General features: G+C 40.4%; 1 protein-coding gene across 1 annotated transcript in view; it reads right to left on the minus strand.

Moving 5' to 3' along the window:
* The window catches only part of rngtt (RNA guanylyltransferase and 5'-phosphatase), a 171,053-nt gene that overhangs the window by 47,266 nt on the left and 109,998 nt on the right, over positions 1-13,789 (minus strand). Inside the window, exon 12 of the mRNA XM_088904819.1 lies at positions 6,885-6,953. Within this exon, the coding sequence (XP_088760945.1) occupies positions 6,885-6,953 (69 nt within the window). The remainder of the gene's footprint in view (positions 1-6,884; positions 6,954-13,789) is intronic.

Consider the following 13,789-nt stretch of genomic DNA (forward strand, 5'->3'; position numbering starts at 1 on the left):
CAGCTACAGTGATTAAGTACATCTGCAAATAGTTAATTTTATAAGCAAAACAAATCAAAATTAATGAAGCAAAGCCATTTGAAGAAACTGTTCTAATCCAATCTAAGTCTTATTTGCAGGGAGATGTTAGCACAGAAAAAATGCCAACATCAAATTGTAAAGAATGTCAATGTTTGTTTTTTTAACACCAACGAATCTCACACCTATGAACAAATTATTAATTTGGCTGATGATTTTATTCAAAGTGACTGATATTTAAACCCATTTATATGGCTGAGCATTTCACCGGGGCGATCTGGGTGAGACGTCTTGCTCAAGGGTACAACAGCAGTGCTTTATAAGGGATTTTAATCCACAACCACCCAGTTATGAGTCCCGAATTACCACTCCATAACAGTGGAGCATCTTTGGCATTTAGACCTCTTTTATGCCAATGAACACTGATATAATGCAGGTAAGCTTGATTTGCTTCATTAGGTCATGAGTTGTAAAATTTCCTTAACTACTCCTGATATTGATATTTAGAAGGATTATTCTAAATAAACCTGTTAAATCTGAAAAAAGAATTTTTTCACATTTGAGAGGCTTACCTTTAACCGAAAACAACTGTGGCCACGACTGCACAGCGGCCGTATGTCATATTATTGAGGCTGTAGTTACAGAACACAGCAAAGATACAAAATTAACAAAGAGTCCTAAGAGTCCTGAAGAGTCCTAAATCTTCAATGGAAAAGTTCAAATTCTGGGAATCAGAAAGTGTGAACGTCGCAGCTGTATCATGACAGCATGAGCTAATGGGCCAGTTCCAAAATGCGCGGATGTGCGTGTGAACACTGAGAGTGGGAGGTGCCTCAAAGCAAATGACGAGATTTCCTCACACTTACAAAATCATTGATGAGACGACGGCAATAATTCAGTCCCAACGTGCGCAATGAGCATCCATTAGGAGCGGTTATGGGATTTTTCCCATTTCACACTCCAGGTGAGAGTGCCTGACGCACTTCGGCAAAACATTTTCTTCAGAACTACATTTTATAATGAATCAACGGTAAGATCTAATCCAATTACATACTATTGTCAATTTAGTGCACACTGTTTCATCATAATATCCTTTAGCTGGAGTAATGTCCTTATTTTCCTACTAAAAGGTAGAATAAAAGAGCAAAATAACCCTTCATCTGCAGAGCCTTCCTTGCTTGTGGCAGAGGGAAAGAATAAGCCCAGGAATTGCAGGAAGAGAGGAGAAGGGGTGAAAGCAGAAGAAAAGTTGAAAATTCAGCTCCATGTTAGTTGAAGTCCCTTGAAACGATCTGTAAACTAGTTATCAATACTCCATTACTAATGACCTAAACAGTTCTCAATAATTCTTCGCAGCCCTAACCTTAATCTAACGAGTGGAGTTTAGGCCACAGCTTGGGTTTGGGTTTGGGTTCTGGGTAACTCCTTCGTAAACACAAGATGATGTGACGACCAACGTAACAACGATACAGAGCAAAAATGAAAATTTCCCATAATAATAAACCGTGCCAGGACCGCCGTTAACCGAGCTCCACTTCCGGGAAGTCCTGGCTGGCTGTCCAGTCCAGTACTGTCACCTGACATCTCTACCGGCGTTCTGCTCTTGGCTTTTGACAGAAGCCGCGTCCTTCAGCTCCTGCTCGAAGTCGTCTGCATGCGTGACCCGAAAGGCCTTGCGCTGTGCCCACGACGGAATCACCGCTCTGTTCTCTAGCCTCACGCAGGTGAGGCGTCGCTGGGTTTTGTTACTAACGTCCGATTAATCCACCACAGAGGTTGGTTATCATTACGTTTGTGCCACTCTTTTAATACTTTATCAATGTATTTCATTTATAGAACGTTTACAGATGTTACTTGCGACACCGAAACCTGCGGGTTTCCAAGAATTCGCTTTCTTCTCTCGCTCCCGCCTGCTCTTCCTGCGCCACTGCCGCAGCTCTGCCTGCTGCTCTCTTACTTTACTTCTCGGAACGAACACGGTCATCCTGCTCGCTCCTTTGCAGCTTGTGTGCTGACGAGGTCCCCCGCTCTGACCTACTTGTGTCATGCAAAAAAATTAATTAATTAAAACCCATTTATTTCAGCTGGAGAATAGTTGGACGGGACGGCATTTCATTTCAAACTGTTGGGACTTTCTAGGAAAGTACAGGCACTGCTGTATGTAAGCCTCACAACTGTATGGGAAGGATGCAAATGTCTCACTGGTTGAGTCAAACAATAACAGCCCCGTCTTTAAGTGGCTTAATTAATGAACACAACAAATGCTTTGTGGGTGACTGTAGCATACTGTAGGAAAGAGTCTTCACTTCTCAATAGCCATTTCAAGCAAGATACTCTTAGAAGGAACAAGTAATAGGTTTATTCCATGCTGAAAAAAAGAAGAAAGAAAACACAACGTTTCGGCCGTGGAGCCTTCTTCAGATGTGTGACACACCTGAAGAAGGCTCCACGGCCGAAACGTTGTGTTTTCTTTCTTCTTTTTTTCAGCATGGAATAAACCTATTACTTGTTCCTTTGCAGCCTATGCATGCTGACGCAGCTCCCCACCTGAACTACTACAAGATACTCTTATATACTGCTTATACTAAAATTAGGTTACAAGATTGCATACACGGATATTGATCACTACAGCGAAAATGCGGTTATTGTGGTCCAACCTAATTATGCCAATTTTTGGGGGGGAATGGACTTTTTTAACAACATACCAGAAGCAGAACAGAAAGAGTTCGCGATGCTGTTCCATGAACACTTTTTGTCCGCACAAGATGCAATTTTCTTAGGTGCAATCATGTCCAAAAATGCCCTGAAGAAAAAAAAGAAAGTCTGCACTCTGAGCTCAGCTCAAATTCGGAAAAAGTCTTCCCAAGTGAAAAAACACAGACAAATGCACCCTGTTTGACTTTATATACAGAGCGTTTTCTTTCATAGCCTGAGAGCATTTTTTTAAAATTTCCTAGGAATTATTCATCACCCAAACCTATGCTGACTAGACTCGTGTTAAAACCTGAAGGCCAGAGAAAAACACCCCTAAAGACGTTTTGCTAACTTTTTTAAATTTTAAAACCACTGAAATATTGAAGAAACTGCAGTTTGGGCTCAGATATGTGTCCTTTGGCTTTGTTCATCACATAATCAATGAAGTCAGATGCAGAAAAGTCTATCATCAGTGTGCCCGGCTCTTCATCTTCGTTAATTAGGCACAGGCTGTGTGCTCACATGTTCAGGCTGCTTCTCTGAGAAACACAAGATTCCTCTCCAGACACACAGAAAGCAAGGACGATATTTCTACATACTGTGTGAACAAGAAAAAGAACTTCTTCTTAACCACTTATTGTAGTCTATACAGTCATGTCTTCTGAAAATCAAAATTCAGTGTTTCAAAAGAAGCTCACTAAATATGCAAACAGTGAAACACATGACTGTGTAATTTATGGAGATGAGGATAGTAACAAGCACACTGATTTTAATAATTTAAATGACAGCAATACTAAATGATTAATTCTAATACTAAATGACCAATTAGGCTGGTGAAAGAGGTGCTCTTGGTTTATAAAGTGTAATTGCATTACGGATGTGTCCGCTCACATTTGCATTAATTGACAAATTCTTTTGTATCTTAGGACTGCTGTAAACAGATAAATTATAACGCTTTTAACATTTTCCAATTATAACTTTAAGTCATTGTTAAAAAAAACTACAATTCCTTTACTGCGATTACAGCTCCTGTGGCTTTGCTTGGGACCTATTCTGATTTAAAAAGAATTAAAAACTAGTGTCTTTTACTGTCTTTGCAGAAAATGAGCTGATTATATTGAGTTAAAATTATATGACTTCTTTCATAATTGCATTTTAGAGGTGCTTATCCACTTTTTGATACTTCACAGTATCTACATGTCTCAAACACAGACATACAAGATGGGTACCTTGAATTCATTAGTTATCTTCTATTTTATGTTAATACAAAATAATGAAATCTACTAGCTGACACACACCTTGTGTTCAGAAAAGTGTTCAGCACGAAAAGCTCATCACTGAATTAACACTGACCCTGACCAATGTATTATTTGGCATTCTCCCCTCTTTCAATGGGGGGAGATTAATCCTCTATCGATGACATCAGATTCTTCCCAATCACTGCATAAAATCATACAGAGGCGCCTTTTGATTAAGAGAAATGATCTATGCAAAGACAGAACCAGCCGAGGCGTGCGCACAGAGCACAGGAGCGGAGCCTTACAGTCCAGACAGTGTTTGGATCTCGGCTGTGTCTTTAGCCAGCTGTGACTAGGATTCCCCCAGCAGTGATGGAAAACGTATCTGCAATAGACTGGATCGGTCACTGAGCAAAGCAAACGCTATGACCCGCGAGGTGTTTAGGTGCCTCTGGTCTATATCGATGAGGGCCGCCACTCTCACAGTGACGCAGCAGGAAGACCAGGTGCGTGGTCCAGGCAAGACCACTCTGCCACCTCCCCTGGGCGGGTCAGGCACGAGGGGGGGTGTCCTGCGACCAGCCATGCCAACAACGGATCAATCGTGCTCGTTTCGGATTCGGCAGCTCCAAAGGGGGTGGGATCAAAGCCAAAGCCAGCTGGAGATTTCATTTAAAAGCAAAAAGCAGAAAAACTACATGGGCTGAGTCCCAGTGCCTGCTATGCATGAAGAACACGAAGATCTCTTGAGCTTTTCACTTTAGAGCATCATTTGATCAGCAGCAATACTGGGATTGCAAACTCCATGTGACACAGCTCTGGACTATTTCACACGTGCGGTTTCCCTAGCATTGTGATGAAGTCGTAATTCGACATCATAATATTCGCTTTTTCGTTCAACGGCTGACAGGAAAATTCTCCTTAATTTATCTATTTCACTTCCAGAATCTCGTGCTTTCAGAAGAGAGCCGTTTGTATTCCTTCACTCCCTCCATCAGGCTTTAAAGCTACTCCTGCTGTTTGAAAAGCAGGTTTAAAATCAATAACTAGAAAACAAAGGTGCAGCAAAAATTGGAATAGAAAGCGTGACGATCACCTTTTGCAGAAAGAAAGATCATTTCAAAGAAAGCACTATAATCAGAGAATTTATCTAAACAACACCTCCATCACAGCAATGTTCAGCGTGTTATAAATTATTATTCAGGTAGCTCCAAGGCAAGGGAACACTGTAGCAGTATGAAATTAAAACACATTTGTCTCTCAGCTCTGGCTGTCACTATTCTCCTTTCCTTTATTTGGAATTACAGAAATATTCATTCAGAGTTTAAATACACATTTACTGTCTTTATATACTGTTTGTGTGTGTCTTAACGTATTGATTAATCGTGAATATGTATTTCTACATCTCCAGGGACTTCTCAGAGTTACGGAAATAATTATCAAACCCTATATCTTGATTTTTTCATAACTATTTAAACATAAAATATATCACTGTGAAATGGTCATAGATTCTGAATACAACATTAATCCCATTTAATAAACATGCATAATACCATTGTCAAGGAAGAAGGTGCCTATATTCATGACTCCTTCAGTGTAGTAGAGTCAGCGTGACAACGTTTTTAAAGGGAACTGCAATGCTATTTTTATATTTCGTGGTTAGAAAGAATCAACAGTAAGTTGATGGGTGCATTTCAAACCACGATGAAAGTAAAATGTACACAGTAACTTGTAAAACCTGCAATGTACATCAGAAAATAGACAACATTTCCAGGTATGCGCAGCACCATGTTCTGCGACTCAGAACGAGGCAACAAAATCTCTGATGAGGTTACGGGGCCCTATTGCATTGTAAACAGTCAGGCTTGTGAATACATCTCTTTAAATCCCATAGAAATACTGCTCTCGACTTTGAGACGTTTTTGCTGACAAATACTACTTACTTGTTAACTCTGCATGCAGACCACGTTGGAACATTTCTGCGGTGAAATGTCTGCACAACCTGTACTTATTTGCTTGTACTTCACAGTACAATAGTTATCACAGGGACTAGTGAGCAGGAAGAGCCGCTTCGCATCACAATTCATGGGAATTCGACTGAGAGTTTGCGACAACATGGCCACTTACAATACTTTCAAAAATTTCACGATTTTGTGCTTAATTGAAAATCTGTGATTTTTTTCTACACCGTCAATAAATGTATTTTGTTACTGAGATTTAATAACCGGTCTGAGAAATTTGTACTGCAGGTCCCCTTTAATTGGCATATCAAAGGTTTTCAAATTAAATTCACTGCTCAGTGTTTTTAAGATTGTAATTCCCACTAAATTAATGAGGACATTTAAGTTAAGCTGAGGCATCTTGGAATAATTAATGATCTATATTAGAAATCATTAATGATGGAGTGATGATGGGAAGTTCTTTCAGAAAAATTTAGAATGGTTACTGAAATTTCTTTAATACTTTAGATTCTACTAATGTAAATTCCAAACTCTAATTATTTCCTTAAAACGGGATTTAAATGTCCTTTTCCTCCAACTAATAACAAAAAGTTCTTATTCAGGAACACACTGTAGAAAGGGTTTTCATTATGAGAAGCTGGTCACATCCACTGATCCTGGAGCTCGGCATTTATTTGCAGTTCTTTCGTACTGAATGACGTGAAACCAGGAGGACACTTAGCACAGATATTTGTGTCTATACAGGGAAGGATAAATTAAGGATGATAAAAGATTGAGATACAAAGTGAAACCAATGGAACCAATCAATACTTGTCAATCCAGTATGGAGACTACAATACATGTGAAAAACCTCAATGTGAATTAGTGCACAAATGTGAATTGTTCGTACAAACGTCTGTGACAGACAATCATGTTTTTGGAGAGATGGAGAGCTGTCATTTACAAGATTAATGTCAGAATATATGATACTTACCCCTACAGGCTGGAAAATAAGACCGTCTACTTCATGACTAACTTGAGAGGTAAAACTTCCTTCCAGGAGCTAAAAAAAGAAAGCAGAACAGGCTTAGCTGAAAATGATTATGTTCCCATGCATACTGTTCACTTAGAATAAATATTTCTACGAGAATCGGCCACTTACAGTGACCAAAAGCACTGGGGCAAAATTATTTCTACATTGACCTCGTTTATATACCCTTCTTCTAAGAAACTATCTGCTGTGTCACTTCTCTTGACATAACCGCTCTATGTAATATGATACTGAATTGAGTGCAATGATGCATAATTAGCTAATAACGTTTGAATCTGATCGAATATCTAGCTGCATTAAGCACCAAGCATGTAAAGTACAGAGTAATTCCTATTTTGAAAAAAACTGTGCTGTTTACATCCACGCCCACATGGTAGGTGTAGGAAACGCTTTCAGCAGATGAAAGCCGAAGAGGCGGATGTTCTTTTAAGTTGGGCATGATCTTCATCCATGTCAAACATGTTTGAAATCAAAGTAAGTTAGCAATGGTAAAGGAAACAAAGTGAAAAAATATAGCAATTTCACTCATACTTTGTAAGTCTGCTTTTAAGACTCAGCTGCTTAAAAGAAATACAATAGTCAAGGATAAATGTGATTCTAATAAGTGGGATGCAAGGTACAGTACTAAAACATTTCTAGGACAGCGATTTCCACAAAGTCAGACGCATGAGGTTCTGCGATAAACTACTATGCAATGATGCATGAAAATGTAAGTGCTTCTACATAGGTTGAGCCCTATAGTCCAGACATCACTGTTTTGAGGCTGAGAGGCTGAGCAAAAACAAAATTGCAAGACGACTGGGACTGGCATTCCCCTGGAGATGAGATGGACATCCACATGCATGCTGCACAACAGCGAATCCTGGAACCTCTCAGCACCTGTGACAATGCAGTGACACTGGGGAGAGATGCCCTCCTATCGGTGCTACCTGTTCTCTAAGGGCCTGCAGTGTCCAAGTCCAAGGGGCTCTGACAAGTGGGCTTGTCCGATGGATGTACTGCTCATTCTCTTTCTAGCATAGCAGATACGCTGCTAAAGAACTGTCAGCATCACATTGGAATGGGTAGAAAACAAGTGGCTAATCCACTTTAAAAAGAAAATAACACACAACTAAAAGACCACAATCCCAGCTGAACCCTGGATATAAGGAAGATGTGGAACATTTATAAAGGATCTATCCACAACAGAGATAAAAGAGACGGTGTGATGAAAATCACCATGTCGTGTGCGTGCCAAATGAACAGAATCTTTCAAGTTATTACTTAATGGATCAAAGAGCTACAAACACCTGCATGAGTATGATGGATCTTCACAATAACCTACAGTATTTACTGACCACAGTCCTTTTACTTCAGCAGTAGTGTTTAATTACTTTGATGTACTGTAATGCACATTATGGGGCTTTTCTTTTTTCTTTTACAAAACAAGAATATATATATAGATCAAATGCTGTTTGCTTGTCTCTAAATGTGTGACAGCGTCACATTAAAAATATTCTTGGTGCCAATAACCAATAACTTGGTTATTCAGGTCCTGAGCTGAAAGAAGACATCTGAAAGATGGATAACATCTATTTACCGGTCATTCTATAGTATTTAGCACACGGAAAGAAAATTTTCCATCTGTTTTCATTTCTGTGCATCAGTGGTATCACACTTAACTACATCATTTACGCTGTGTGGTGTTTTCTGCTGTACTATGTACTGTATGTCCTGAGAGATCAGTGTGAATAAGAATTCTAACATACATGTACACATGGCAATAAACTCCTCTACTCTTTACAAAGAGCTATCATTGTTTTTCAAGGGTGATATTTCACAACGTAAACACAGGCCCCAGAATTCCACTTATCAGACTATTCAGTTGCTGCCTGCATGTCTCCTGATGTGCTCTGCTCTTAAAGGTTAGTATGTGGTGAAAGATGTATATGGGTACAGGGAAGAGGCACAAACCAGAACAAACAAACAACAGGCTTCACTAATTGCTTTTACTCTTTGTTTATTATGAAACGCCTCCGAGAGAAAGCAAAGCCAGGAACTCATTCGTGTCAAGGTCAGCACCTTAAATCAGAATCCGCAGAACAGAAATGATATTTCAACCGCCAGCTTCCACAGAATACGCTGGAATGCAGGCTTTCATATTCTGCAGGTTGCCTCACAGCTCTGAAAGTAAACTGATTTTTCCGCGGGCGGCTGCAACGGTTGTTTTTTTTTTAATTTCCTGGCTTTTCAAAGAGGTACGTGCATCACAAAATAAAATGTAAGAATTGCAAATGCAATAAGCCCGCTGCACAATATTTTAGTCATCGCAGATGCCAATCGGACACTTGTGTGAAGAAATTCACTCCAGCAACACAACGAGGGGTTCTAACAAGCCCACCAGTTGCATCAGAAAACACTCCATAGGCACACGATCAGCTGCTGTCAATGAGGCATTCTGCTCAGAGCTGAGAAGCCCTTCTGGCATTCTCCTGTCAGCTGCTTACCGGTTGCATGAAGATCCTACTTGGATCTTATTTCTCTAGAATGAAACAATGTCATTTGGGCTGCTCCTTTATCAAACTAACAAAATCAAACTCTGTACCAGCTGAAAATGCGCCCAAGGGATATTTCTTTATCCAGAGATGAGGGCTCAAAAATGTAGGCGGTCAGGTGCTGGTACTCTGTGTTGCCGTGATGCCCTGCTTTGCAGACTGCCCTTGAATTTGTCAGAGAAGAAAAAGAGCTCAACTGTCAGCACAAGCTACAGGAGCAGAAACTCCCTCTCAGCATCGCAGCCTGAGGTATAACCCCGGGTATATAAAGTTAGGAACAGACTAGGCAGCATTTGTTCCTGACAGAATTTTGTGCAGTTTTCAAACAGCGAGATGCAGCTAAGTGCAGTTCGGGCATTTAAATTCAGGACTAAATCTTATAATCGGCGAGAACAAAACCATTTAAAAATGAAAATGATTTGATCCCTCTAATAACCTGTCCATGTACTGTCTTTGTCCATGCCACAGATGAACTGGTCAGTAATGTGCACAAAAAGAACACGGAAAGAACATGCACCCCTAAGTACACGTTTGATTTAAAGAGGTGTTGTTTAATTGAAAGGGACAGTAAAAATGAACCTGTTAGAAAAATGAACCAGCCACAGGTGTTCAGTAAGTGGGAACAGACATGCATTTTGGAACAGCCGTGCTCGCCTTTCAAGCTTGGGTAATTAAAGAAAGGTCTCGCTTGCTTATTATCACCACTTGCTTCTTACTGATTCAGCACCCACTTCAAACACCAGCTGCATCCCTGTCTGAGCTGAAAACTGTGCCGAATTTCAGAAGGAGTAACTAAATCACAGTCAAGGCTGGAAGGCTAAATTGCAGGATGCTGCCTACTGTACAGAGCAAGAATGTTTTTGCCCTGTGCTGCACACAGTCCAAGGCCCACTTCCAACAAGAGGTTGTAATAAGTGAGTTGCACCCGAATGTCAGTGCAAATACCTCTGCTTCTGGTGCTAGTGGAGAGTTTCTCTTCTGGCAAAGCAGGCCGTACAGAGAGGACCAATTTTCTAGATTTGCAGTGTGGCAGTAGGTAAGTAAATCTACAAAAGAGATGACACCATTCAACCCATCTAGCCCACTGGGTTGCTAGTAGCTAACTGGTCTGAGGATCGCATCAGCCACCCCTTCAAAGAAACAATGGTAGAGTATGTGCAGCGCCTTGCGAAATGTTTTCACCCCCTTCCAAGGAGGCCCCATTCTATTGAGCTAGAAATTCACTCTCAGCATTGCATCCTTATATATCTTCAAGTGATCTTTTCATCCAAAACTGCAGGTTGAAACTGAATGTTTTCATGAATTAAAACGAGTTCAGTCTCAAAAGAACCGGATGGGAAAATCAAAAACTAAAATATGCTGATTGCATACTTGTTCTATTGATGAGAGCACCTTTGTTTGCGCTAAGCTGCCTGAGAATTGGGGACAGACAGCAATTTGTTTAAGACGCGCCACATATTTTTTAGCAGATTCAAGTAAGGACCTTGGAATGGCACAGACTAGATTGTCTTTATTCAGTTTTTTCATTAAAAATGTGCACTTTAAAAAAAGTGCATACCTGTACATCACTTCTGATGCAACAAAATGGGACATTAGGGGAATACTTTTTTGAGGAACCTTAGCTGCACAACAAGTAAGAATGATCAAAAATTACCCCAATCAAGCTGTTAATTACCAAAAGAGCTAAATAGCTACATAAATGACCTCCTCTTAAACGTTCTGAAAGTTCTTCTTCCACGGCTTCCACAACTTGGCTGGGAAGCTTAAAAAAATTCAGTCTGTTCAGCACTGCCGACAGAAGGCACTTCTCGAGCTCTGTGGCAAACATGTTCCTGAAAAATGATCGCAATCATCATCATCATAAATCAAAGACGTGGCATTTAAGATCTACTTTCCGATAAGAGCGCATTACATTTTTTGGGGTGAGTTCCAAGTCCTCTCCAAACCAGGCGACTGAACTCCCCCAAAAAAATGATTACACACATTACAAACTATTTAAAATGTGCACACTGTAAATGTGTAACATGGTTTATAAACATCCTGTTACGTTACATTTGTGAATGTTCAAGTGAAATGTGATGTGGTGATTGTTAGTGATAGGTGGCAAACGGTGAGGAGAATCCAGGAGTCGTGTGCCCATAGACAAATCTGCTCTGCGCAGCATTCTTTGGATCATTCTGTTCTCTGTAAAATGAATCACATTCTAAAGTTTTACCATTTCACTAGTAAAATTACAATTTCATTAAGCGAAAGAAGCACCTACATTAACATGTACATGTACATTAAATGTCATCTGCCAGATATCGATGGCAGATACAAGTTTTGGAGCATACATTTGATATACAATCACCTGATATAATTAATAACAACGATGACACTGCACAGTGCTCTTTACCCCCAATCACTCCGTATATACAGCAGGAGTACCCACTGAAGTGCTTCGCCCTACAGCAGACACTATGTGCCAGCAGCTCCATACATTCAGAGCTGTGCTTTGGTGTAATTAATGTGTAATTTCGTTTTTTTCCCACGCAGCCCAGCAAAATTCTAGAAAGCACAACTATGCAAATGGAGAGAGTTTTTACTAAGGTACAGTGGGTCCCAGAATATCGTTATGCAAATGGTACACAAATACAGACTTTACGGCACCCCAGGACATCTAAAACAAATCAAGAGTCTCTTGACTGTACTAAGAAAGCATAAATCAGAAAAAAATATTCTGAAGGCATTAGCAGTTGCTCGTGTGTGGAAAACACACTTTCACGAATTAAAACCACTTTTTGGGCTTCTCCCTTGCTCAGAAGTCAAATTACCTCAGACATCACAAAACGTGATGAAAAATGCTCAACGACTTCCTATAAAAGATTAGCTGCTGCCGGATAACTAGACAAAGATCTAAAGAGCCTTCTGGCCCCCAGTCGAGAGAAGGGGGAATCGTTGCCCAGTATTTACTCTCCTGAAACGGAGGCTGGATACTCAAGGCGCTTCCTTGCAGCTGACAGCTGAGGGGACAGATCCTGCGCCTGTGAAAAGCTTGATTTTGGGGTTGGGGCATTCTCATCAGGGCGACTTCACTGACACGACCCTTCACAGGAAGCACAAACCGAGCACATCCTGCCAGCGGCGAGCTGCTGGACTGCTCGCCCAGACCGCCGACCCGAAGCCCGCAGGCTGCCGACTCGGAGGCGGTGCAAGAACGTACTTCAAGAACGCAAGAAACATGACAAACAGGCCCATGAGCTCGGCTGACTGCTAGTGGCTGAAAGTTTTATGATCTCTACCGATTCCTTTCTTAAAGCATCCCACTATGTCAGCCCGAACCATGTCCTTGATGTTGGTTTCAGACATGTACAGCTTTAACTGTGTAAAGGTGTATCTCCTGTTGTCCGTCCTGAAGAGCCCAAAACTTATTTTCCGGGTCCCTGTGTTCCTGTTGATTTTGAAAGATTCCCCTGTGTGGGCTTGATCAATACCTTCCAGGATTTGGAACTGCTAAGCTAACTAAGTTCCAGGCTCAAAAACCTAAAATGACTGAGTTCCCGTAGCCTGTGGTAGTATGACAATCCTTTTCACTCCAGGAATATTTTTCATTGCATCCAAAATGCATCCAAGCATTTTGTTCACTTTTTGTTTTAACTTCTCCACATCGTCTAGTGCAGAGGTCTCCATCCCTGGTTCTGGAGAAGCCCAGTCCAATTAGTCTTCTAGGTCACTACAGCATATGGGTCAGATGGATCAAAGATCTTTTAATACGATCTTAGGACACCTGCTTCTAAATATTGGGAATGGCTGCATGTTATTGATAAATTTTCCAAGAATTTTGTCCCGGATGATCTCTAAATTACTTAACCTTAAATGGTTACAACTGTACCATTGTATTTTAAGACCTCTTGCATTACTTGTACTGGTGTTAAGCTATTTGCAATACAACACATTTTTATACCATTTGCAAGTTTCAAGTTTTGCTCACATATTATCCCTCCATTATATTATGAGACCCAAAACCATGTAGCTTGCAAAAGTCACAATCACTCCTACAGCTAAAGAACATACTAAATTTAAGGTTGTATCTACGCAAGCTTTGCAAACATAAAGATATGCTGAATTTTAGTTTGTTCAAAATCGCCACAGAACACTTAAAATAATCAAATTAGAGCTCTGTGTTCAAGCATGATTTTTTACTAAAGACTATGAGAGCCACTCATTATGCATAATCAGAGAACTAGAACACATAAAAGACTGTAAGCAATCTTGGGCTATAATTATAACAATTCCAGGGGGAAAATTTAGAAATGTCACAATAAAGCCAATATG

Source organism: Atractosteus spatula, chromosome 2 (assembly GCF_055471065.1).
Source record: "Atractosteus spatula isolate fAtrSpa1 chromosome 2, fAtrSpa1.hap1, whole genome shotgun sequence".
Classification (NCBI taxonomy): Eukaryota; Metazoa; Chordata; class Actinopteri; order Semionotiformes; family Lepisosteidae; genus Atractosteus; species Atractosteus spatula.